The 27463-nt window shown below is 36.0% G+C and overlaps 2 protein-coding genes across 2 annotated transcripts in view; one reads left to right on the forward strand and one right to left on the reverse strand.

Moving 5' to 3' along the window:
• Positions 1-27463, reverse strand: part of LOC137637785 (dentin sialophosphoprotein-like) — a 184071-nt gene that overhangs the window by 113919 nt on the left and 42689 nt on the right. The window lies entirely within an intron of this gene.
• On the forward strand, positions 22370-22765 carry LOC137632619 (high mobility group nucleosome-binding domain-containing protein 5-like). Its single transcript, XM_068364684.1, has one exon. It carries the CDS (start codon positions 22370-22372, stop codon positions 22763-22765), a length of 396 nt encoding a protein of 131 aa, XP_068220785.1.

Raw genomic sequence — 27463 nt, forward strand, 5'->3', positions numbered from 1 at the left:
TCTTATAGTTTTATAGGTTATATAGATATTTATTTTAATGTTAATGTTCTTAAAATATTTGATTTTCCCTTGTTTCCTCTCCTCACTGGGCTATTTTCCTTGTTGGAGCCCCTGGACTTATAGCATCTTGCTTTTCTAACTAGGGTTGCAGCTTAGCAAGTAATAATAATAATAATAATTAGTTTTCCCTCGCGTTTCTCCAGCATGTTCAATCAACTCGTCTTCCTCTCCTTACATTTTCCCCTGATCTACTGTCATATAGATTTTATAGGTTATATAGGAAATATTTATTTTAATGTTACTGTTCTTAAAATATTTAATTTTTCCCTTGTTTCCTTTCCTCACTGGGCTATTTCCCAGTTGGAGACCCTGGACTTATAGCATCTTGCTTTTCCAACTAGGGTTGTAGCTTAGCAATTAATAATAATAACAATGAATAGTTTTCCCTTCCGTTTCTTCAGCATGTTCAACCAACCCTTCTTCCTCTCCTTACATTTTCCCCTGATCTTCTACTGTCATATAGTTTTTATAGGTTATATAGGAAAAATTTATATTAATGTTACTGCCCTTAAAATATTCTATTTTTCCTTGTTTCCTTTCCTCACTCGGCTATTTTCCCTGTTGGAGACCCTGGGATTATAGCATCTTTCTTTTTCCAACTAGGGTTGTAGCTTAGCAATTAATAGTAATAATAATAATTAAGTTTTCCCTCGCGTTTCTTCAGCATGTTCAATCAACCCTTCTTCCTCGCCTTACATTTTCTCCTGATCTTCTACAGTCATATAGTTTTTATAGGTTATATAGGAAATATTTATGTTAATGTTACTGCCCTTAAAATATTCTATTTTTCCTTGTTTCCTTTCCTCACTCGGCTATTTTCCCTGTTGGAGACCCTGGGATTATAGCATCTTTCTTTTTCCAACTAGGGCTGTAGCTTAGCAATTAATAATAATAATAATATTTAGTTTTCCCTCGCGTTACTACAGCATGTTCAATCAACTCGTCTTCATCTCCCTACATTTTCCCCTTTTCGTCTACTCTCCTGGTTTTCCCTTGTGTTTCTTGTTCCTTTACATTCCGACCCCATTTCATTCTTTTTCTTCAGTTGCATTTGTTCTCATTTCTTCAGCTTCTTCTCTTATTATTTTATCTCTTTTGTTCCTCTTCTACCTTCTTTGTTCTTCCTCGTATTTCACATTTATAGAAATGTTTTGTTTCCTCTCATCCTATTTTCCCTGTTGGAGCCCTTGGGCTTATAGCATCCCGCTTTTCCAACTAGGGTTGTAGATTAGCACGTGATGATAATGATCCCTATTTCGATTCATTCATTTGATTGTTTCACTTATTCTCATCTTTTCTACCTCTTCTCTTATTATCACTCTTTCCCTCTTCTGTTCCTCTTCCACCCTCTTTGTTTTCCCCCGTGTTTCACATTTATTGACATTTCTTGTTCCCTCGCATCTCTATTCCGTTTCATTCATTTCATCAAGTTTCAATTGCTCTTATTCCCTCTACATCTCCTCTTATTATCACTCTTTCCCTCTTCTATTCCTACGTCCCTCACCATCTCCCCGATTTGTATAAGTAAAGCATCATTCCCTTCAGGAAGAGTTTTCCAATAGAGCGAGAGACAGCGGCACTCTATGAAAACCCAGATGCATTTCATGGCAATCGGGTGCCATAACGTACTCGAGGGAGAAGGCTATAGCCAGGACCATATTTATACGAGTGGTTTAGAGAAACTTTCCTATTTGAGGTGTAGTAACTTAATAACCTATATAAATATAACAGAAAGTTTCTCTGTCCGTCAGAAGTTGCACCTCAGACCATTGACTTTATTACTTCCAAAATATGTAAAATAAGGACTGAGGGAATCTTCATTTGCATCTTAAAAAAAAAAAAAATACCTGGCAACCTCAACATGACGTTCAAGTAGAGTACTGTAAATTGAAAATAGGCAAGCGAGTTGTATAGTAATTACAAATTTAATCTATTCTTTTTGTTGTTCAAATTAAGCTTCATCAAACACTGGATTGCTGTTTCAACAATCATTTGTGTTCCTAAACAATATACAAATTTTAATAATAAATTGGACCAACTGGTACCATCTGCTAGGAATTAACAAAATTAACCAAACGCCTAAGGCAAAGGATAAACTAAGAACTGGAAAGTAAATCGTTAAAACAAAACGAAGTAGGTGTAATGCAGTAGGCTATTTTAATATAACTTTTACACACACACACACACACACACACACACATATATATATATATATATATAACTTCTTGTTTTCTTGATTTTCCTTTTTTACAAATAACTCATTTACTTGACTTGTTTCAGAATAATAAATGTTACACAATAATAACAGCAACAACAACAACAACAACAACAACAACAACAACAACAAGAAGAAGAAGAAGAAGAAGAAGAAGAAGAAGAAGAAGAAGAAGAAGAAGAAGAAGAAGAAGAAGAAGAAGAAGAAGAAGAAGAAGAAGAAGAAGAAGAAGAAGAAGAAGAAGAAGAAGAAGCTTTTCCCCGCAAACATTTTCTTTTTCTTTTTGTTCGTATTTCGTAGATCACAATTAAAGGCATGGAATGCTTCTGACAGTAAACATCTCAACGCAAACAAACATCTTAGCCATAAACATTTCAACCATGAATTCCTTCAAAAGTAAATATTCCCTTCGATTTGATACCCTTAGTGCATCGGGCCACATAATTCCCGTAAAAATGAAAACTCGAAGTAAAGATCTTTCGCCCAAATTTCGTGTAAATATCAAACCAGAATTTACTAGACAAGAACTTATGGCTCTCGTAACATTAAGGAACCAGCTGCGTGTATCCTCTCTCCCTCTTGTTCTTTTTTTCTTTTCTTTTGCTAACAAAGGAACATAAAGGAACACAAATGCTCCTGATAAATCAGATTAATTACTGAATGCTGAATGAGACTTGGTGTGAATCTGCAAGTGTTGGTTGTGACCAAGAAATGAATACGATGAATTTTAGTTATCTGTGTACCCCCCCCCCCCACCTTCTCTCTCTCTCTCTCTCTCTCTCTCTCTCTCTCTCTCTCTCTCTCTCTCCTGGTAAAGGCAGTTAAAATACTTGGCTCATCAGAAAGTAAGGCTTTCAATGGTCGAGAGCCGTTAACCAGAGATGGTATAAAATGTTCAAAATGTACATAACTGAAATATTACATTAAATAACCAAAACTCAAATAATTTACCTCTATAAGAAGAAGAAGAAGAACAAGAAGAAGAAGAAGAAGACAGCAAAGGCTTTTCCCCAAATTCACTTTCTTTTTTAATGTATAACCGTTCGTATTTCGTAGATCACCATTAAAGGCAGGAATGCTTCTGACAGTAAACATCTCAACCCCAAAAAAACATCTTAGCCATAAACATTTCAACCATGAATTCCTTCAAAAGTAAATATTCCCTTCGATTTGAAACCCTCAGTGCATCGGGCCACAAAATTCCCATAAAAATGAAAACTCGAAGTAAAGATCTTTTGCCCAAATTTCGCGTAAATATCAAACCGGAATTTACTAGACAAGAACCTATGGCTCTCGTAACATTAAGGAGCCAGCTGCGTGTATCCTCTCTCCCTCTTGTTGTTTTTTTCTTTTCTTTTGCTAACAAAGGAACATAAAGGAACACAAATGCTCCTGATAAATCAGATCAATTACTGAATGCTGAATAAGACTTGGTGTGAATCTGCAAGTGTTGGTTGTGACCAAGAAATGAATACCATGAATATTATATATCTGGGTACCCCACCACCACCTTCTCTCTCTCTCTCTCTCTCTCTCTCTCTCTCTCTCTCTCTCTCTCTCTCTCTCTCTCTCTCTCTCTCTCTCTTCAACCCAAACCTGCACATTTAGAGCCCAACTACAAAGAATGCATCTATAATGCCAGGGGCTGGTGCAGATATGGGGACAGTTGCAGGTATACACACACAAATGAATATGAAGGCGAAAGAGCAAATATAATAGAAAAGTTGGATTTTTTAATGGCAGAATTCCGGGAAATGAAGAAAAGAACATCATATCAGAACAGGAAGGAAGCATGGGAGAATCCATATTATTACCAATATTAAATAATGGGGATGAAACACAAACCATAATAGTAATGAATGCACAGGGTTTAGTCACGAGTAACTCCAAAAGGAAAATAGAGTTCTTAGAAGAACTAACCCAAATTGAAAAAATAGATATATTAAATATAAGTGAAACATGGTATTCCCAAGAGACTGGCAGTGATGACCAGATAAAGGGTTTCCAAACTTATAGATCAGACAGAAAAAATAGGAATCAAGGGGGAACCGCAATATATGGAAGAGACATAAATCAAGGAAAAGTATGTGAAAAATACAGCAACACAGAATGTGAATTGATTGCGGTAGAATTTGAATTTGAAAAACTAATGAATATTGTAGTTTACAGACCCCCAAACACTAAGGAGTTTGACATAATAATAGAAAAAATAGATGATATATGTAGAAACCATAAAGACTGGAATATACTCCTATCCGGAGATTTTAACTTTCCTTTCGTGGATTGGAAAGAACGGATAGAAGAAAGTGGTTGTATGTATACATATAAAAAAGATAGTAATAGTAGCGCAGAAGATAAGAGGCAATTTGAAAAGCTTCAAGATATGCTATTAGAACATAATATGCAACAAATAAACCACATTCCAACAAGAAAGGAAAATGTCCTTGATCTAGTATTTGTGAATGAGGTGAATTATGTTAAAGAAATAATAGTGTATAACACGGGAATTTCAGACCACAATGTCATAGAATTGATAGTTCATTCCAAAGCAAGTGATCACAGAATTAATAAAAGCACAAAACTTTGGGAAGGATATGGAAAATATAACTTTTACAGTAAGAATATAAAATGGTCAGAAATAAATGAAGAACTGAATAAAGAATGGAAAAATGTATTTATAAGTGATAATATACAGGTAAATACGGATATACTGTACAAAATACTGGAGAAAATTGTTGAAAAATATGTACCGAAAAAAAACAATAAACAAAAGACGTGCATACCAAGAGACAGAAGGATCTTATTTCAGAAAATTAAAAAGTGGAAGAAAAATCTTGCAAAAGAAAAAAAATGTGTGGAAAATGAGGGAAATAAAATGTAAGATAGAAAATGCAGAACAAAAGATTATACAGTCGAAAGAAAATGAAAAAAGGGACTTAGAAGAAAGGACACTTCAAAATATAAAAAGAAACCCCAAAGTACTTTACTCCTATGCAAAAAAGATGAATAAAAGGAGAATAGAAATAGGCCCTCTAAGAATTGAAGGACGGCTAACGAATGAAAAAAAGGAAATATGCAACATATTAGCAGAAAAATATGAGAGTGAGTTCACGCCAAGAATTGCGAATGAGAATAATGAAACAGAAATGAGAGAAGAAAATGTTGAATATCTAACGGATATAGATATTAATGAAGCAGATATTGTCACGGCTATAAACGAAATTAAAAATGGATCGGCAGCCGGACCAGATGGAGTTCCAGCGATTTTGTTAAAAAAAACTGCAAACACTATCGCGAAGCCACTTGCAATACTGCTAAGACAGAGTATAGATATGAGCGAGATATATGTTAAACATAAATTAGCTTATATAACCCCTATCTTCAAAAGTGGATCAAGACTAGAGGCAAGCAATTATAGACCTGTTAGTCTAACATCACATATTATGAAAGTGTATGAGAGGGTAATAAAAAAGAAAATAATGAACCATTTGGTCAAAAATAATTTGTTTAATATGGGTCAACACGGTTTCGTACCTGGAAAAAGTACACAGACCCAACTGATAGCTCACTATGAAACATATACAATAATATGATAAATGAAAAAGACACAGATGTGATCTATCTAGATTTTGCAAAAGCCTTTGACAAGGTAGACCATAACATATTGGAGAAAAAAATGAGAAAGCATAATATTGTGGGAAAGATAGGAAAATGGGTAAAAGAATTCCTGCAAAACAGAAAACAGATAGTGGTTGCAAATGACGAGAAATCAGATGAAGCCCAGGTAATATCTGGTGTGCCCCAAGGTACGGTATTAGCTGCACTGCTATTTGTTATTATGATCTCAGACATAGACTGTGATGTTGAAAACTCCGTAGTGAGAAGTTTCGCCGATGACACAAGAATAAGTAGAGAAATTACTTGTGATGAAGATAGGAACTCACTACAAAGAGATCTAAACAAAATATATGAATGGGCGGAGATAAATAGGATGGTATTTAACTCCGATAAATTCGAATCAATAAATTATGGAAACAGAGAAGGAATGGTGTATGCATACAAGGGACCTAATAATGAGACAATCACAAACAAGGAAGCAATTAAAGACCTTGGTGTAATTTTAAATAGGAATATGTTATGCAACGACCAAATAGCAACACTGTTGGCTAAATGTAAAGCAAAAATGGGAATGTTATTCAGACACTTTAAAACAAGAAAAGCTGAACACATGATTATGCTTTACAAAACTTATGTGCGTAGTACACTCGAGTACTGCAATGTGATATGGTACCCACACTACCAAAAGGATATTGCGCAAATAGAGAGTGTACAAAGGTCCTATACTGCTAGAATAGAAGAAGTTAAGGACCTTGATTACTGGGAAAGACTGCAATTTTTAAAACTATACAGTCTAGAAAGGAGAAGAGAACGCTACATGATAATACAAGCATGGAAGCAAATAGAAGGAATTGCTGAAAACATCATGGAGCTTAAAGTATCAGAAAGAGCAAGCCGAGGTAGATTAATAGTACCAAAAAGCATTCCAGGTAAACTGAGAAAGGCGCACAGGACATTAATCCACTACGCACCAGCATCGATAATGCAGCGACTATTTAATGTGCTGCCAGCTCATCTAAGAAACATATCAGGAGTGAGCGTAGATGCGTTTAAAAAGCAGCTCGATAAATACCTAAGATGCATCCCAGACCATCCAAGACTGGAAGATGCAAAATACACCGGAAGATGTATTAGCAACTCTCTGGTGGATATACGAGGTGCCTCACACTGAGGGACCTGGGGGAACCCAAACAAAAAATAAGGCAATAAGGCAATAAGGCTCTCTCTCTCTCTCTAGCAAGGCTTCAAATTGTCGACAGCCGTTAATCAGAGATGGTGTAAAGGGTACAAAATGTACAAAACTGAAATATTTCATGAAATGACCAAAAGTCAAATAATTCCTGTCTAGAAGAAGAAGAAGAAGAAGAAGAAGAAGAAGAAGAAGAAATAAGAAAACAAGAAAGAAAAGAAGAAGAAGAAGAAGAAATAATAATAAAAGAAGAGGAAGAAGAAGAAGAAGAAGAAGAAGAAGAAGAAGAAGAAGACAGAAAAGGCTTTTTCCATGCGAACATTTTTTTTTCGTATTTCGTAGATCACCATTAAAGGCATGGAATATTTTTGAAAGTAAACATCTCAAAAAAAAAAAAAAAAAAAATCTCAGCCATAAACATTTCAACCATGAATTCCTTCAAAAGTAAATATTCCCTTCGATTTGAAACCCTCAGTGCATCGGGCCACATAATTCCCGTAAAAATGGAAACTCGAAGTAAAGATCTTTCGCCCAAATTTTGCGTAAATATCAAACCGGAATTTACTAGACAAGAACTTATGGCTCTCGTAACATTAAGGAACCAGCTGCGTGTATCCTCTCTCCCTCTTGTTGTTTTTTATTTCCTTTTGCTAACAAAGGAACATAAAGGAACACAAATGCTCCTGATAAATCAGATCAATTACTGAATGCTGAAAGAGACTTGGCGTGAATCTGCAAATGTTGGTTGTTACCAAGAAATGAATACGATGAATATTAGATATCTGGGTACCCCACCACCTTCTCTCTCTCTCTCTCTCTCTCTCTCTCTCTCTCTCTCTCTCTCTCTCTCTCTCTCAGTTAAAACAATTGTAAAAGGTACAAAATGTATAAAACTGAAATATTTCATTAAATTCCCATACCTCAAATAACTCTTTTAAGATTAATTTCTAAAATAATATCTGTAGTAGGAGCAATAGGACGGAATCCTTAATTTTGAACTTTTTCGAACTCACGATCTAATCAAGGGCCAATTTTAAAAAATTCCCTTTAATACTTACAAGAACTAATTTCTATGAGAACCATCAACCCGAGATACAAATAAAATTAAAGCATCACCCCAGATTTAATATAAATGCTAAAAAAGAACATTATTATCACTATTATTATTATTATCATTATTATTATCAGTAGTAGTAGTAGTAGTAGTAGTAGTAGTAGTAGTAGTAGGATCATTACTTACAACCATAGTTGGAAAAGCAAGATGCTACAAGCCCCAGGGGTCCAACAGAGAAAATAGCCCAGTAAGGAAATGAAATAAGGAAATAATATCATGTAGCTCCTCATAGGAGAAACCCAAGTAGGAATATCTGAAGGGCAGATCCAACTTCCTACAGAAGCAGGTTTGGCAAGGCGCATAAAGTGATCCAGTTCCGATTCAATTCCGATCCTAAAATACTCACTCCTGGAATTGAAGGATACAATTTCCAAATTCTGAAACACTGTTGTAAAGGAAGATGGACTGCGCGAGAGGGAGATGGGAAGGAAATTGATTTTGGGTACACAGAAACGGATGCTTAACAGAAACTGGGTTGGGGTGGCCAATCTGGTAACGTTCCTAACTGGTGAACGCCAAACTGGGGTTCGAGTCCCGCTCAAATTCAACAGTTCCTTTGGTCACTGCAACCTCACCATCCTTGTGAGCTAAGGATGGGGAGTTTGGGGGAGCCTATAGTTCTATCTGCTGAGTCACTAGCAGCCATTGCCAGGTATGCCTTGGTCTTAGTTTGGATGGAGAGGGGGCTTAGGCGCTGATCATATGTATATAGGGCAATGTCACTGTCCCTTGCCTCTGCCATTCATGAGCAGCCTTTAAACCTTTAAACCTTCAATGGTCAGCAATTAGTTGAAGCAAGATTAAGTGTGGATAAGAAAGAGGATTAAAACATAGCTTGAAAAGAATAGATGTTGATTGTGACGTAAAATTATCAGAATATAAAAAAGGAAAATCAATCCGGAATCTGTTGCAAGTTAACAAAGAAAAACAGCTGGTCAGTGTCTACATTCTAACATTATTGGTGCAATTTACTTAACAATATTAATAAAAATTATGAATTATTTGTCTTTTATCGGAAGGTGAAAATGTTTCATATAATCTCAAAAAGACTTTTCATTGAACCTTGATATAAAAAAAAACCTCTTTCCTTCATAACATCTTTTTATTAAAAAAAAAAAAAAAAGTGAAATTTTTAATACGTCGAGGAAGCTTTTGAAATTATAATGACGGAAAAATAGTACACCTGTTGGCCTTTGATAAAAAAAAATATTCTCCCTCCATAATTTGAAATATTCATAATAGCAAAAAAATTGCAAAATTAAGATATAAACATATAGCGGTAACCAAATTAATATATTTATAAAAATTATAAAAATCAATATCGTAAATGAAACTGGCGGTATTTTCTAATTTCCCTAAAATCTTATCATGACTTTGCAATCATTCTGAGAGAGAGAGAGAGAGAGAGAGGAGAGAGAGAGAGAGAGAGAGAGAAGTTTCTTTATCAAAGAATCAGGTTATTGAAAGATAAAATAAGCAGTAATTCTCAGCTATTTAAATTGGAAAGTGAAAAACAGATAGACAGAGTTTGTAAATGTTTGACCTTAAAATTATAAAGACATTTAAAACTAAATGTAAACACTAACTCTGCAACTTATACTGGAGAGAGAGAGAGAGAGAGAGAGAGAGAGAGAGAGAGAGAGAGAGAGATACAAAATGTTCCCCATCTATACCAGTAGACGTCAAATATCTAGAAAGTAACAATACCAATTGGTTAGAAAACAATGAAAAATGCGATTCGACTCCAACCGACAAATACTCGGAGATAACGAAGCCACAAACAAATAAATTCGAAAAAGGAAAAACTGCTGAAAGTCGCCATATGATTCTTGGCAAAATGTCGACAAAACCTCCCATGGGCACTGCTCTAAAATCACCTGACGGAGGACCCCTATTAACTGGGTACCACCTCTCCGTGTGTCGGACCCTCCCTGACGAAAAGCCCTGCTAACGGCAGATCATTCCTCCAATTAATTGTAGCGACAGGGAAATAATGGGAGGCTTAATGGGATCCTGCCATCATGGAAATTTTATATATGGGAAAAGCTGGATTTGATTACTTGGACGATTTGAAAGTTTACGCGTTATCTAATTAATGAAGGGGAATGCATTTCGAATGGGGATAATGGTAAGGGGATAAAAGAGATGATTGGGATAAAAGAGGTGATTGGGATACATGTGGTGAGATGTTGGTCTTGAAACGCAGAAATGACATAGGTCACCTATCTACTATCAGTGGCCTTCAAAAATGAAAAGAAAAAAAAAATAGAGGCAGAATACTAGGGGATAGATAACAAATTCATGTTGATCTTTGGTAATACATTTTGAAGGAATATTACTGTGTAATCTATACTCTGTAAAGTAAGCACAACTTCATTCGTATTTTGTCCTTCACACTAAATAGATCAGTGATAAAAATATGATTAGTACCGGAAATCTGAAAAAAATGTAAGTGTTTTAGTATGTATATATATATATATATATATATACATATATATATATAAATATATATAATATATATACATACATATATATATATAATATATATATATATATATATATATATGTATATATATACATACATATATATCATATATATACTTTATGTATATATACACACATATATATATATATATATATACATATATATATAATATATACTTTATGTATATATACATATATAATATATATATATATATATATATATACTATTAATTGTTAAGCTACAACCTTAGTTGGAAAAAGGAGGATGCTACAAGCCCAGAGGTCCCAACAGGAAAAATAGCCCAGCGAGGAAAGAAAACAAGGAAAAAATATATTTTAAGATCAGTAACAACAATAAAATAAATATTTCCTTTATCAACTATAAAAATTTAAACAAAAAAGAGGAAGAGAAATTAGATAGAATTGTGTGCCCGAGTGTACTCTCAATCAAGAGAACTCTAACCCAAGATAGTGTGTATGCGTGTGTATGTATATATATATATATATATATATGTATATATATATATATATTTACATATATATATATAAACATATATACATATATATATATATATATATATATATTTATATAAATCTCTTTTCTGTTACGCTAAGCAGCATTATCAGGTGTATAACTACTCGGTCTCTCTTCCAACTCTCGGGTAAGGGGAGAGGAAACGAGAGGGAGTAGTCATACCCTGGTGAGAGGGAGTACCCAGAGGGGTACACTCGGAAATCTAAACTACCGTGTTACAGTTAGGCAAGAGAGACGGGTGGGAAGGGTTAAATCTGTGAGTGCATATCTATCTAAATATTTAGCCCTCATTTTGACAGGTTGCGTAAACTAGTATATTATATTCTATGTCTCTGGTCGACCTGTTGGTTTACAATAATCAGTTTTTGACCCGCATATGCTCTTACTTCATGAGAGCAGTGAGGTTAGGTTAGGTAAGGTTAGGTTAGGCTAGGCCGCTAGAGTCTCTTTCTCTTTTGTGAAAGTTTACCAAGTCAACAGCGTTTATTAGTTTGTGGCATATGAATAATAACAAAAATAATAATAATGATAATTGATGATTCTCATTGAAAGGTGCAATGATGACCATAAAACAAAAGACAGTTCATGAATGTAATAATTACCGATCACTGAAATGACATCTTTCAAAACTGTTATAGCCATTGCTTAAGCTAAACTGGTAAAAAACAAATGTAAGAATAATCAATAAAATATAGTGAATTATCATACTATGTTAATGAAATAAGCAAATGAAAAAATACCTAATATGCAAACAAGTGAGGGATGAGGAATTTTATTTCATCTCAGAAATTTGGATCATAAGACCTGGTGCTGAAGCAAGGAGAACCCCCGCCCACTTCTCTCCCACCATTTGCATCATAATGTAAAACTTGAAAGATCATGAACAGCAAGAGGGAAGAAAAGAAACGAGAACGGAGATAGGCGAGTGGGGTGAATTCTGAAATGGCTTCTAGGTTAAAATACCAAGGTGGAAACGTGGAACAAATGACATTACTTGCGATGCCGAAGAAAAAGAAAAAGTATCGTCATTAGGTTTACCTGGTGTTTGAAATACATGTGTCATTCATACAAACACGAATTGGAGATGGGTATTCAATGAATCAAATTACTTTTTTGGCAAGTGGCATAATGTACTGATAAACACTGAATTTCATTTTGTTTGTCTTATAATTAAACTGACAGCAACAGTGTGATATCACTTGGTTTTAAAGGCCACTCATGAATGGCAGAGGCAAGGGAGAGTGACATTGCCCTAACAAGAAGGACAGTGCCCTAGAGACTGACCCTATTACAAATTATCAGCGCCCAAGCCTCCTCTCTTCCCAAGCTAGGACCAAGGAGGGCAAGGCAAGGGCTGCTGTAGATTCATAGGCTACCCCAAACCCCCATCCTTAGCTCACAAGGATGGTGAGGTTGCAGCGACCAAAGGAACTAACAAGTTTGAGCGGGACTCGAATCCCAGTTTGGCAATCGCCATGCAAGGACGCTACCACTCGGCCACGACAATCCCAAGGGACAATAGCAACAATACAATCCCGAAGTGACGACAAAGAAAGTATTGACAAACGGATGAAGTCATCAGGAAAAAGAGGATACATAACGAAAAGAAAAATGTATTCTCAGCAAGACATCTACTTGCATTTTGAACAATAAAATTTGTAGTGATATTTGCAAGAAATTAATTGAAACAAACCCTCCGGCTAATTGGTTCTCTTCAAACTAGAATAAATGTAAACAGTCTGCACATCTCAAAATGATGGAGTCTTTCCTAAGGCTGCAGCCGACAGTTCATCTTGTATTTTCTTCATTTCAATGCAATTGATTTTTTTTTCTATTAAAATGAAAACCTCTATCTCCCTAATTTGCTCTAGTATAGAATTGTATCAGCATAATAAATCAGACAAGTTGTTTCAATAAAGAGAAAACTTGAAAAAAAAAAAATTGTAGTAACATGGTCTTAACAACAAGTATTCATCCTATCATCTAAATACATTTTGAAATTCAATTTCAATTTTCACTTTGCTGTTGGTACGTCCAAACCCATATTGGAATGCGACCAGTTGAAGCTTACAACAGAACAGCAAACTTCTAAAATGACTCCGAAGGGTTGTAAAAGCTTTTAATTGCCCTTGATATTGCTGGGATACCAGAAGTTTTGATCAACTAGGAGGGTGGCCAACAACGTAAATGGCTTGATTACCAAAACCATCTATAAAAATTTGTTATTCCTCGAAATGTAATCAGACATTATGAAAACCGCTTAATTTAATTAAAAACCACGTTAATAATTTCTAATATTAGGCTTTAATTTGCAGAATTCAAGCGTTATGTAAGATTGACATCGAGAAAATGTGAATAGAGCAGTTGATTTTCTAAAATGTAAATAAAGGACCCAGCCCCTTTTCTCTCTCTCTCTCTCTCTCTCTCTCTCTCTCTCTCAGCGCAACGGCAAACACTCATGACTCGACTGCCCCCTAAAGGAACCCGCATTCGATTCCCAATAGGGCAATGAAGAAAATGTATAGGGGCGTTTCCTTAACATGCCAGTAAAACTTTTTCCAACAAAGCAAAAACAATTAACTTGGTTGTTAGTCAGTGGTGTGAACCAAACTTCTGGTACTGAGAAAGTAAGTGAAAAAAGGTGATCAGTAGCTAACTATAATATATATCTGCATACTTTGGAAAGGTTGAGGAACTTGGTGAGGTAATCTTTACCACGGAATAAAACTATTCAAAGAAAGTCTCCTCTATCCTGTTTCCAAAAAAGAAAGAAAAAAAACAATAGCAATAAAATTAAAGTTGAAAAATTGCTCACAACCTCTTGAGATTTGCGGTCCCTATATCTTCTTCCTAAGGCAACCCCCCCCCCCTCACCCTAGACCTAGGCAACGCCGTCCTCAACCCTCCTGTATAAACATATTCCTGTCCCATCTGTCTTTAAGCTGGAAATTCAATCGACAAACAGACCGAGAGTTTGATAGCCAGTCGCTGACGAGAGGCCAGACCACTTCAATTTAAAGGTTTAAAGGCTGCTCATGAATGACAAGAGGCAAGGGGCAGTGACATTGCCTTATCAGGCAGGGCAATGCCCTAGAAATTGATCATATGTACAAATGATCAGAGCCCAAACCCCCTCTCCATCCAAGCTAAGACCAGGGAGAGCCAGGTAATGGCTGCTGATGACTCAGTAAATAAACCTATAGGCTCCACCAAACCCCCCAGCCATATCACAAAAGGATGGTGAGGTTGCAACGACCAAAGGAACTAACGAGTTTGAGAGGGAATCGAACCCCAGTCTGGCATTCACCAGTTAGGGACGTTACCGCATCGGCCACGACAATCTATCTATCTTGACATCTATCTTGTTTCCAACAGCTTAAATAGAATCCAGTTCTTCAAAACAAAGCTGTAATCATTATACGAATTAACATAGGAGTAAATATAACTTCTCATTAGCTTTTTAATACAATGTGAGGTAAAAATTTTAATATCACTCTCTAATGACCAAATCAATAAACTCTTAGGCTTACATACATCAAAATACTGATAAAAAAAGAAACTAAGCAATCTAGTAATATCAAATGTTTTATACAAACAACCGATTGTTTCCTCACCAACTGCTTTCCGATAATATTGCAATAAAGGATCAAACAGTTTTAGAGGCAAATCCCAAATACAAAATACTTTAGGCCTTAACATAGGCCCGCATTTCCCAGTGGTTGTGTTAGTTTAGTAATTCTTCAATATACATAGACATAGACATATATATATATATATATATATACACATACATATATACATACATATATATATATATATATAATAGCTCCACTATTTAATAACAGCAACTTGTCTGACTATATCAATGTGTATGTATTATATATATATATATATATATATATCTTTTTTTCTTCCCATCACGCTCGTTGGCATTGCAAGACTTATGACTACTTGGTCTCTCCCCGTCCATCGGCTAGGGGGAGAGGGAGCATTCATATCCTGACGAGAGGTGTTGTAGTTGGGAACAAGGAGGTGTAAGGTGGGAAGGGTTAAATCTGTGCGCGCGTGCGCGTTTGTGCATAACTATTTAAATATTCACCCTTTTACCATTTCATATACAGTGGTCTCTTATGGGGGATTGCTAGCTCCATTCCATTTTTCCCAACCCCAGAAAATGGGTGCACTTATGCGAAACGGTCTGGGATCGTGCAGATGAGGCCCGATCCAACTGACCCTCCTTCAAGCCATCATTATGAATTATTATTATTATTATTATTATCATTATTATTATTATTATTATTATTATTATTTATTACTAGGTGAGCTTCAACCCTAGTTGGAAAAGCAGGATGCTATAACCCCAAGGGGCTCAACAGGGAAAAATAGCCAGTGAGGAAAGGGAATATGAAAATAAATAAACCACAAGAGAAGTAATAAACAATTAAAATAGAATATTTTAAGAATAATAACAATAAAAAAATAAATCTTTCATATATAAACTATAAAAAAAGCAAGAGGAAGAGAAACAAGATAGAATAGAGTGCCGGAGTGTACCCTGAAACAAGAGTACTGAAGCCCATGACAATGGAAGACCATGGTAGAGAGGCTATGGCACTACCTAAGACTAGAGGACAAAGGTTTAATTTTGGAGTTTCCTTCTCCTAGAAAAGCTACTTACCATAGCTAAAGAGTCTCTTCTACCCCTACCATGAGGAAAGTAGCCACTGAACAATTACAGTGCAGTGCAGTAGTTAACCCCTTGACCACAGAAGAATTGTGGGGATGGCAGGAAGCTCCCTCCACACCTGGTGGACTGGGGCTCCAAGAAGGTCCCCCTCGATCTATGAGGGCCCCAGGACGCTTCCCCTCGACATAAAGATTACCTGGGGCTCAGGAAGGTTCCCCTCCACCAAGGGATAGGTGGATAATAGGAAGCTCTCTCTACACTTGGGGGTCCGGGGACCCAAGAAGGTTCCCCTCGATCTGGGAGGCCCTAGGAAGCTTCCCTTCGACATAGGGAGAACCTGGGGGCCTAAGAAGATTCCCCTCCACCTGGGGTGTGGGCGTGTCTGTAGGTGCATGTTAGTAAGGGCGCTCGTGCAAATATAGGGCATAAATAGAATGGTAGTTAGTACGTAAGAGCATGTTTTGATAGATGAACGCATCAAGTTCGTCTGATCCCAACGCAGCTGTCTTTGTGCACATTCCCCCTCTGGGCTTAAAAGTTTTTGTCTGCATCGTGTCTTAGCTGAAATGCCTTTATATAGAGCAAAATGGATAAACATTAAATTAAGAAGGGGTGCTCTGCATTCAGCTTGTACGTTGCCCTCGAGAAAAGGGGTTGGTGGCATTTTTATGCAAGATTATTCTCGATGCGACCAACAATCCTCTACAGAATATCCTCTAAGCCCTGGGGGTGTTTGAATGATGGTGGGATGAAATCCTCAACGTCACATTATCCTGAATTTTCACTAACTAGTGTACGCGACGATAAACGAAGATAAATATTTAGATATGCATAAACACAGATTCAATCCTTCCATCCCTCATCGTTTTTCTAACTACTTCTCGTCGTACCATCTCTCGCCCGGATATGACTACTCCCTCTCCCCTTACCCGAGCGACAGGGAGAAACCGAGTGGTCATACGTTTGGTAATGTCGCTCAACGTGACAGGAAAAAATTCCATATATACAGTATATATATATATATATATATATATATAAAACCAGATACTTGCTCTTCATTACATAGAGGAGATTACAGGAATTCTTCAAGAAATTCCAAAGATCCTATTTATATGTGTTTCTCTTTTTTTACACAGACAATCTCTATAAACCTCAGACGTGTTATAAAGTAGATTACTCTTCTTTCCCCGATGCAAAAAAAAAAAAAAAAAAAAAAAAACACACACAAAAGATATTCTCTCTCTCTCCTCTCTCTCTCTCTCTCTCTCTCTCTCTCTCCCCCCCAAGTGCGCCGAAATCTCTCGCAAATCTATCTTACTTATATTTGGTTTTCAAGTATTCATGACGTGGTTACTCCCTTCTTCATGTGAATCCTTTTTCCCTTCTTGCATTATTCAGTTTAACCTTTTAACTTCTTCAGTCAATGCTTTCTCTTTCCTCCTTTCTTCCTCTTCTTATTATCATTTCCCCTTCGATATTTTCAGTTTTTATTACATCCCTTTCATCCATTATCCAAATGTTTATCTTCATTCTCAGTACCCTAGTTTTTATACAGTTTTACTTTTATTATCTGGCGTTATCTGCTCACCGTTGTTTATTTTCTTTTGTAATTGCGATTGCTTAATTTATATCAACAATGCACAAAACCTTCATACTGAAAATCACTGATTTCCACTCTAATTCATTTCCCTGTTATTTCATTTTTTAATTTTCCGGTCCCGTTTCCCGGTCGAGGGACTTATATACAACAAGCTTTCTCATTCATTATTCACTAAAGTCTCTTTCTCGTTTTCATTAACTTTCTCATAATTTATTCATTAGTATCCTCATAAATGTGTCCCCAATTCATAACCTTTATTATTTTCACTGGGCGTTTTTTTATAGCGTTTCAATTCGCCTGGACGAATGGAATCTTTCATTCAGACTTCTGAATAGCTCCAAATTAAGTAAATTCTCAATGAGCGTCATCTATACCTTGATGCCGCATTGCGTCTCTCTCTCTCTCTCTCTCTCTCTCTCTCTCTCTCTCTCTCTCTCTCATTTATTTAATTCTGATCGAGTTATTTTCAGAACACATAGCTGGGTAAGTCACTCCTAAATAAAAAAAGAGGAAAAGATTTCGTAATTCTTAACAATTTGAAACTGATCTGCAAAGGAAGGGTTTTCATTGTCAACAGAAATAACACTAAAAAAACTGCATGTTTGATATTAGGGATACTACTTTCTACGTCCGAAGAGACATACCGGTACTGAATTACCAAAATAATTAAATAAAAATATCTCACTTCAACGTTCTCTCTTCACTCTAGAAAATCCCATGGAATATCAATAAATATACACTAAGGACCTAATACCACTTCTGTTACTAGGATTTCATCGAGCTTTACTAATAATGGTGTGCACCCAAGTTAATTAAAAAACAAGATAGTGACTATGGATTTCCCGACACGAATATTCTTCCAAAAGCTAGACTGGCTCATTACATATCTCTAATAAATTGAATAACCCTAAAGATAGATGATTAGTGCAGAGCTTCACCTCTATCAAAGGAAGCAATAAATGAGTCGATGTATTCTACAAATAATTTGGCCCATTCTACTAATGCCGTTATGCCCTTAAATCGAAGTAAGAGAGAGAGAGAGAGAGAGAGAGAGAGAGAGAGAGAGAGAGAGAGCACAGCTTCACCTTTGTCGAAATTGAACTATGAATGATTCTGTGCATTCAACAAATACATCTTTGGCGCATTTTACTAATGCCATTATGCCCTCAAAACGGAACGAGAGAGAGAGAGAGAGAGAGAGAGAGAGAGAGGGAGAGAGAGAGAGCACAACTTCACCTTTGTCGAAATTAAACTATGAATAATTCTGTGCATTCTACAAATACATCTTTGGCGCATTCTACTAATGCCATACGCCCTCAAAACGGGGAGAGAGAGAGAGAGAGAGAGAGAGAGAGAGAGAGAGAGCAAGACACTTGCTCTTCATTACATAGAGGAGATTACGGAATTCTTCAAGAAATTCCAAAGATCCTATTTATATGTTTCTCTTTTTTTACACGGACAATTTCTATAAACCTCAGACGTGTTATGAAAGTAGATTACTCTTTTTTCCCCGATGCAAAAAAAAAAAAAAAAAACGACAAGATATTCTCTTCCCCCCTCTCTCTCTCTCTCTCTCTCTCTCTCTCTCTCTCTCTCTCTCTTTCTCTCTCCCAAGTGCGCTGCAATCTCTTTTTTTTTTTTTTAGTTTTCTTTATATTTAGGAGTGACTTATCCTGCTACATATTCTGAAAATAATTCGATCAAAGTAAATAACCTAGAGAGAGAGAGAGAGAGAGAGAGAGATAGAGAGAAGAGAGAGAGAGAGAGAGAGAGAGAGAGAGAGAGAGAAAGAGAGAGAGAGAAAGAGAGAAAGAAAGCACAGCTTCACCTTTGTCGAAATTAAACTATGAATGATTCTGTGCATTCTACAAATACATCTTTGGCGCATTCTACTAATGCCATCATGCCCTCGAAATGAGAGAGAGAGAGAGAGAGAGAAAGAGAGAGAGAGAGAGAGCAAAGCTTCACCTTTGTCGAAATTGAACTATGAATGATTCTATGCATTCTACAAATACATCTTTGGCGCATTCTACTAATGCCATCATGTCCTCAAAATGGAGAGAGAGAGAGAGAGAGAGAGAGAGAGAGAGAGAGAGAGAGAGCACAACTTCACCTTTGTCGAAATTAAACTATGAATGATTCTGTGCATTCTACAAATACATCTTTGGCGCATTCTACTAATGCCATCATGTCCTCAAAACGGGGAGAGAGAGAGAGAGAGAGAGAGAGAGAGAGAGAGAGAGAGAGAGAGCACAACTTCACCTTTGTCGAAATTAAACTATGAATAATTCTGTGCATTCTACAAATACATCTTCGGGGCATTCTACTAATGCCATGATGCCCTCAAAACGAGAGAGAGAAAGAGAGAGAGAGAGAGAGAGAGAGAGAGAGAGATTTCAGAAACGTCCAAAGCAGCAACCTACGTGGGGAATCCGTTAACCTGGATTACAAGGAATTACCTTTGGCATCAAAGAATAATTTGCCTCCGGATCCAACTATATATTGGTGGATCTATGGCTTAAGGGCTAATACCTTCTAAAAGGGGAAATACCGGTCATTTCATTTCATCGAACACAGAGTCTAAATACGCAACATCTGCTGGAATATGTTGAACCGGGCTGAGATGTTTTGCTTAATCTTGATTAGTTTCGCTGAAACTATTACCTTATCATTATTATTATAAAATGCTAAACTACAACCCTAGTTGGAAAAGCAGGATGCTATAAGCCCCTAGGAAAATAACCCAGTGAGGAAAGGAAACAAGGGAAAATAAAATATTTTAAGAACAGCAAATCATTGAAATAAATATTTCCTATATAAACTATAACAACTTTAACAAAACAAGAGGAAGAGAAACTAGATAGCACTGTGTGCCCGAGTGTACCCTCAAGCAAGAGAACTCTAAACCAAGAGAGTGGAACACCCTGGTACAGAGGCTATGGCACTTCCCAAGACTAGAGAACAATGGTTTGATTTTGGAGTGACCTTCTCCTGGAAGAGTTGCTTACCATAGCTAAAGAGCTTCTTCCACCCTTACCAAGAGGAAAGTAGCCGCTGAACAAGTACAGTTTAGTAGTTAACCCCTTAGGAGAAGAAGAATTTTTTAGTAATCTCAGTGTTGTCAGGTGTATGAGGACAGAGGAGAATCTGTAAGAATAGGCCAGACTATTCGGTGTATGTGTAGGCAAAGGGAAGGAACCGTAACCAGAGAGAAAGATCCAATGTAGTACTGTCTGGTCAGTCAAAGGACCCCATAACTCACTAGCGGTAGTATCTCAACGAGCGGCTGATGCCCTGGCTAACCTACTATCTCGGTTAGATTTGCTGAAATTTACTGCCTGGTCTAGATTAATTAACTATCTTACAAAATATCGCCTTACCGCAATTAATTTGCTGTAAAAACATAGCTATTCTCAATTACATTTACTTAATGGCATTGCCTCACATGGAATATGTTTGCTGTAGGTAATGACTTATCTAATCATGAATAATTTCGTAATGCTTCAAACGTCGAATGAACATTCTTGTTTCACGTTTTCATTACAATTACCGTTCCAAAGACTCACTTATAAATAACTAAAAAGTTAAAATGTCAAGGAAATTTCTCAGCATTCTTGTCCGTTCACCCTACACATGTGTCCCTTTATCATGGATTTTAATTTAACACAACGAAAATCCTACTAACTCTACTATTTTCAATCTTATCTGTCAATTTCCTTCGAAAGCAAAGAATGAATTAATAATTACAGGCGATACATTCAAGGTTTCAGCAATTATTTACTTCAATCTATAATCATTAATAATAATCATAAGGATGAGAATAACACAAAACACCGTGTTCAACAGAAGTAAATTTCTGCCTCAAACTGGAATTGAACTTAAGGGAGCTAACAACCGATACAACAGAAGTCATAAAAGAGGTTGGAACTTAAGTATCGCCGTCATGAAGTTAGCTGGTAGAACTACTGCTTTTCATACTAACCAGTTAGCTATTTTAATTATACATGTGAATAAGATGATGGAAATTAACCCCTAATCATATGTGGCATCTAAATAGACTTATACCTTACAATGATATCGAACCTCGGACTTTTTAAATGAAAAGTGAGTAACAAACTGAGCCAGCATGTGCTGTAATAGATTTTATGAATCTCTTTGTGAAAGTATTTTCTTCCTTTACAGCAGCAATTTTACTAAGTAGTTTGTCCTGCTGAAGTAAATCTCCAACAACGAATCTCTGTTTCAGACAACAGCTGAAGTTTTCACTGCCTTAGGTCATGGCTAAGCTTTGTGGTTATTGCTTTCAGCTGGGCCACTGCTCTGTTTGCGATTACAATTTATTGCTTGAGAGCCATATAAAGTATAGAATTAAAATATAAAAACTTACATATCAAAGCAATCAAACAGATCAGTCAAACAAAATAATCATCTCAAAAGAGACCACATTCCGCTACAAAGGTCATCGGCAAAATTAATCCACGATTCGCACTCAAATAGGACCCATATCAAGATAATTACAAATTTCCTATAATACTAAACTAAAACCAACACAACTCTATTGAAATCCATCAAAAATTTCATAAATAAGTTGAGGAAAAACAGCTAATTACGTTATCTCATTTAGGAAGTAATTAATAAAAAAAGAAACACAAGAGATGTAATGAAAGAAAAAAGAACAAATAAAATAACGAAACAGAAAGAAATAACGAAACATAGCCGGCGAGGCAATTACAGACCAAGGGCAATTAAGGCCTAAGAGCAATTACCTAATGCGGCTCGGGGTAAGGCCGGTCGAATACGTAACACAATTAGGAAGCTACTAGCTTAGACTGGGTAGAAGAAGAGCTGGAGCAAGGAGCAGATGAAAATGAGGAAGAGACGTAAAGGAGGGGAGGGGAGAAAAGATAATATTCAGGAGGTGAAGGAGAAACTACAAAAGAAAGATGATAAAAGTACGAGTGGACGAGGAGGAAGAGGGAAATGTGGAAGAGAAGAGGGGAGAGGGGGAGAAAAGATGATTCAGGAGGTGAAGGAGAAACTACAAAAGAAAGATGATAAAAGTACGAGTGGAAGAGGAGGAGGAATGAAATGTAGACGAAAAGAAAGAGGAGGGGGAGAAAAGACGATTCAAGGGATGAAAGAGAAACTACAAAAGAAAGATGATAAAAGTACGAGTGGAAGAGGAGGAGGAATGAAATGTAGAAGAGAAGAAAAGGGGAGGGGGAGAAAAGACGATTCAGGTGAAGGAGAAAGTACAAAATAGGAGGATAAAAGATGGAATGAAACCGAAACGCGGAAAACCCGATTTGAATATATTAAAAAAAAGTAAGATACATAAAAAGGGTTAAAAGGGGAAGAAGGAAAAAATAATAAGAAGATTGAAGGTGTGGAAAAGTAAAAGGGAGGATGGAGAAAGAAAACAACACTCGATGACAATAAAAGTGTGAAAATAGATAAATTATGAATACGTAAATATATACGAAGAGAAATATATAAACTAAAGAGAGAGGGTGAAGAGAAACCACAAACTTCGAATAAATAGCGAAAATAAAAGACGAGATAAAAGAGGGGAATCCCCGGAGGCATTTCCTGGGGGGAGGAAAAATTACCACATCGTCCCAACCAAGCTGGAAATAATTAAAGAAATTTACAAACAAAAATGGACGAACGAATGAAAAAAAAATAGGGAGTCATATGAGCTAGGGGGGCGACAATCCCTTCTTTTTTTAAGGGGGGTATATTTTTCTTTTCCCTTCTTTTTATTCTTCTTCTTTTTTGTGTGTGCGTGTGTGCGTGTGCGTGACCCGCTCTTTGTTCCGGAGCGGTTATTTCCTCGCGGTCGAAACTTTCAGCTGTTATTCTTTCAGGTTGTTTTGTTTAGGTTTCTAAAGAGGATTTCATTCTGGGTTTCACTCGGGAGGGAGGGACTCTTTTACAGCTGGCCCACGCCAGGGGGGCTCTCTCTCTCTCTCTCTCTCTCTCTCTCTCTCTCTCTCTCTCTCTCTCACACACACACACACACACACACAAAAACATGCGGGCTCTCACAGTTCTTGGTATTTTGCGTAGGGAATTTATTTACTACTTGTTCAGATACGTGTATGAATAGTATGTTCTTAAATTTATAAAAATACGTAACTTTACAAGTGATATTTTATAAATCTGGATATCAGATACTTTTTTTATATTGGTTCATTAACTTGTTTAAATATTGTTCGCAGACTTGTTTGAATATCAAAATATCTAACACGAAAATCCTTCTCCTAAGGTGTATATATTCTCCCAAACGAGTGAATGAATGCTGGAACCAGTGGTTTAAAATATATATATATATATATATATATATATATATATATATATATATATATATATATATATATATATATATATATATATATATATACACAAAAAAAAACAAAAAAATGCCGCCGTTCTTAGTTCACTACAGGATAAAGGCCTCAGGCATGTCAATTCATGTCTGGGGTTTGACTAGTTTTCATCACCACACTGGCCAGTGAGGATTGGTGATGGTAGGAGATTTTCGTCTGATGGCTCACATCAAACCAAGCTAGTATGGGTGTCCCTGACAAGTCGAGCTTTGCTGAAACCACGTTAAGGCATCCCCACTCAGAAAGGATATATATATATATATATATATATATATATATATATATATATATATATATATATATATATATATATATATATAAGCTTTGTCAACACTAATTTATTGCGGAAATTAGTGTATTTAGAGCTATAATATTGAAAAACATCCTTCTATAGTCAGATTTCTTGTAATGCAGCACCTTTTATATAAGATTCACACTTAATTACATATATCAAGAGTTAGACACCCGAAACAGGCAAGGTGATTCTAAATAAGCCTATCCCAAGAACAATAGTATATTAAGGGGCTTTACCACTCAAATAATGGCTTACTTTCTTTGGGAAATCAAAAGTAAATGATCCAAAAATTATGAAATAAATATGCCCATCCCGGAAGTGAACGCCACCCAAATGCTGCAAACAAGTAATTTCTTAACATTTCAAATGGTAACTAACATGTGTTTATTATCTAAATGAAAGGTTAAAAAGCCCGAGTTCAAAGATGACTAAAGACTTGCTAATTTCAAGGCCAAACACTACGCTACTTTCACTTTATTGACATCAAAATGAATTTTTCTTTGTCCCTACCGCTCATGAACGACCTCAAACGCCTAAAAGACGTTCTCCTCTAAAAACAATTAACAATCAAATTTTACACTGTTTATCAACAGTATTTGTGTATGTAGCATTTAACTAACAACAACAAAGACCGTCATTTCTAGTCACTGCAAGACAAAGGCGTCTTACATGTCCTTGGTTATGTTTGGGGTTTGGTAATTTTCCTCACCACGCTGACCACTGTGGATTGGTGATTGCTCATAGCAAACCAACCTAGTATGGGTGGCCCTAACTAGTAAAGCTTTGTTGATCATGTCGAGATACAAACCCTTTCAACCCGTCAAGGTGTTCCCACTCAGAAAGGGTTTATAAAGGAAATAGTGTCTGTATATTTAGCTTTATCTTAGGCCATGAGGACCTAAGGTAACGCTAAAGATGGTGGTCTCCTAATACATTCCAAACTTTTAACCAAAATTTCCTGCAAAAGAACAATAGAAGTCGGCTTTCTTTTTTCCTTCAAAAACATTGTAGCCTCATTTCTTTCATCGATGTTATTTTCAAGGAAATCGCTAAGGGAACATTATCTACACAGAAGTCTGTCCGGAAGACATCGACATTTTTCCTTCCTTAAAATACTTCAAAAACTTTCCACGCATAACCGCATTCAAGCACATGACAAAACTACTTTTGTGAAATAATTTGAAGTTATAAATAGGAAAGAGTCTGTGCATGACGATCTAAGATAACGTCAAAGATGGCGGTTTCCTTCAAATACATTCCAACCTTTTAATCGAGGCTTCCTGCAAAAGAACCATAGATGTCGGCTTTCTTTTTTCCTTCGTAAAACAATAAAGCCTCACTTCTTCCATCACCGTTTCTTTCAAGGAAACTGCCATGGAAATATTATCTACACAGAAAAGGCTGTCCTGGATGGGTCGACATATACTCCTCTAAAATCCTTCAAAACACTTCCCATGCATAACCGCATTCAAGAAAATGACAAAACTACTTTGGTCACATAATTTGAAGTTTTAAGTAGGAAAGAGTCCGTGCATGCTGGTCGTGCTCTGAATCCTTCTGTTGGTTTAATTTTCCTCTCTTGATCATCGTCGGTCCTTTGAGACAGCAATGACCTCGGTCTTCTCATTTCATGGTGGCGCTCTCCCTCTCTCTCTCTCTCTCTCTCTCTCTCTCTCTCTCTCTCTCTCTCTCTCTCTCTCTCTCTCTCTCTTGCCTCTCTGGTCATTTTGCTCAGCCTTGAGAGTTCACATTTCATTTCTATTCATATTTTTTTTCTCAGTGTAAGGAAACGCAGAACGAAAAGATACAACTGCGAAAGAAAATTAATTCGCTAAAATATTTACCTCATTTTACGTGCTATATAAAATATGACAGCTTATGTTCAAAAGGTGTATGCTATTTATTATAAAAATTTATTCGAATGTTTATTTTCGTTTAAATCTGGCCCACAACAAAGTCTTCCGACAGACTAAATCAACAAGACGTTTTCCAAGGCAAGAAATAAAGATTAATTCCTTACTTTTCCACTGTGATGAAGAAATACTCTCTTATTCCCAACTTCGATTTACCTAAAAATTTCTTTAGCAAAATAAACATGAATTGGTGATGCTATCACTGTTAACTACATCTTGCTCTGTTTTACTCACTTCATATAATCATATAATCAAAATCAACCCATAGCCTTAATTACCCCCCACCCCCAAAATAACCCAAAACCCCATATTCTTAGCTCACATGGATGGTGAGGTTGCAGACACTACAAGAAACTAGCAGGGTTAGGTGGGACTCTAACCCAAGGCGAACAGATCGCTAGGCTTGGGGAACGAAGCAAGTTAAAAGTTAAAGTTAAAGCCTACTTTGAATCTATTGACCTAGAGTGAGTGCTGTACCTGCTAGCCAGTAAACTGTGGTGAGTCTCAGCACCGTTGGAATAGCGAAAGGAATATATATATATATATATATATATATATATATATATATATATATATATATATATATATATACATATATATATATATATACACATATATACATATATATATATACACACACACACACACACACATATATATATATATATATATATATATATATATATATACTTAAAGAACCTTCATGAAGCAACATTTGCCACTAGTTCTGACTTAATAGATTAGGATGATTCCCCGCCTTGTTTAAATTTTGGTCCTTATAGATTTCTAGTTTTGTGTCAGATTGCATAAAAATTCTTAGACGAGTAATATAGCATTTTCTGAAGGTATTGACTGCCCTAAAATATGTACTAATAGTTTACCTTATAAATGATGTAAATGATTAACTCAGTGACTTCATTTGTTTTCCAAATTTATATTACGAAATACCAACATGCGGTATACACCAAATTAAAAAAAATACTCTGTCATATTCATAGTTAAGGGTATAAAAATTAAATTGTGTAAATTGCATAATTTAACATATAATAAGTAATAACAAGGTAGTTAATACCTCATTCCATTAATACAGTACGGGGTAACAAAGCTACAATCTATGAAACAATAAGATTTTGAATAACACCAGGAATAGAATTTGTTTTGTCTGATTCTACTTCAGTCTTAATGTTTTATTCATAGCAATAGTAAAAAGTTATCGAAAGCTATAAAGCATGAAATTGATTAACTAAAATAACATTGCTGACCAAAAGTGATATTGACCCATCTTACACTTTATCATTCCCCATGTTCACAGTTAAGGGCATCTAATACTAAATTATCCTAATAATTTTACAAATGTACAGCAT

The sequence above is a fragment of the Palaemon carinicauda genome, chromosome 3 (assembly GCF_036898095.1).
Source record: "Palaemon carinicauda isolate YSFRI2023 chromosome 3, ASM3689809v2, whole genome shotgun sequence".
Lineage (NCBI taxonomy): Eukaryota > Metazoa > Arthropoda > Malacostraca > Decapoda > Palaemonidae > Palaemon > Palaemon carinicauda.

What these genes read in the sequence shown, in the direction of transcription:
- LOC137632619 (XM_068364684.1), top strand. Translation starts at nt 22,370, where the DNA reads ATGAGGAAGAGACGTAAAGGAGGGGAGGGGAGAAAAGATAATATTCAG.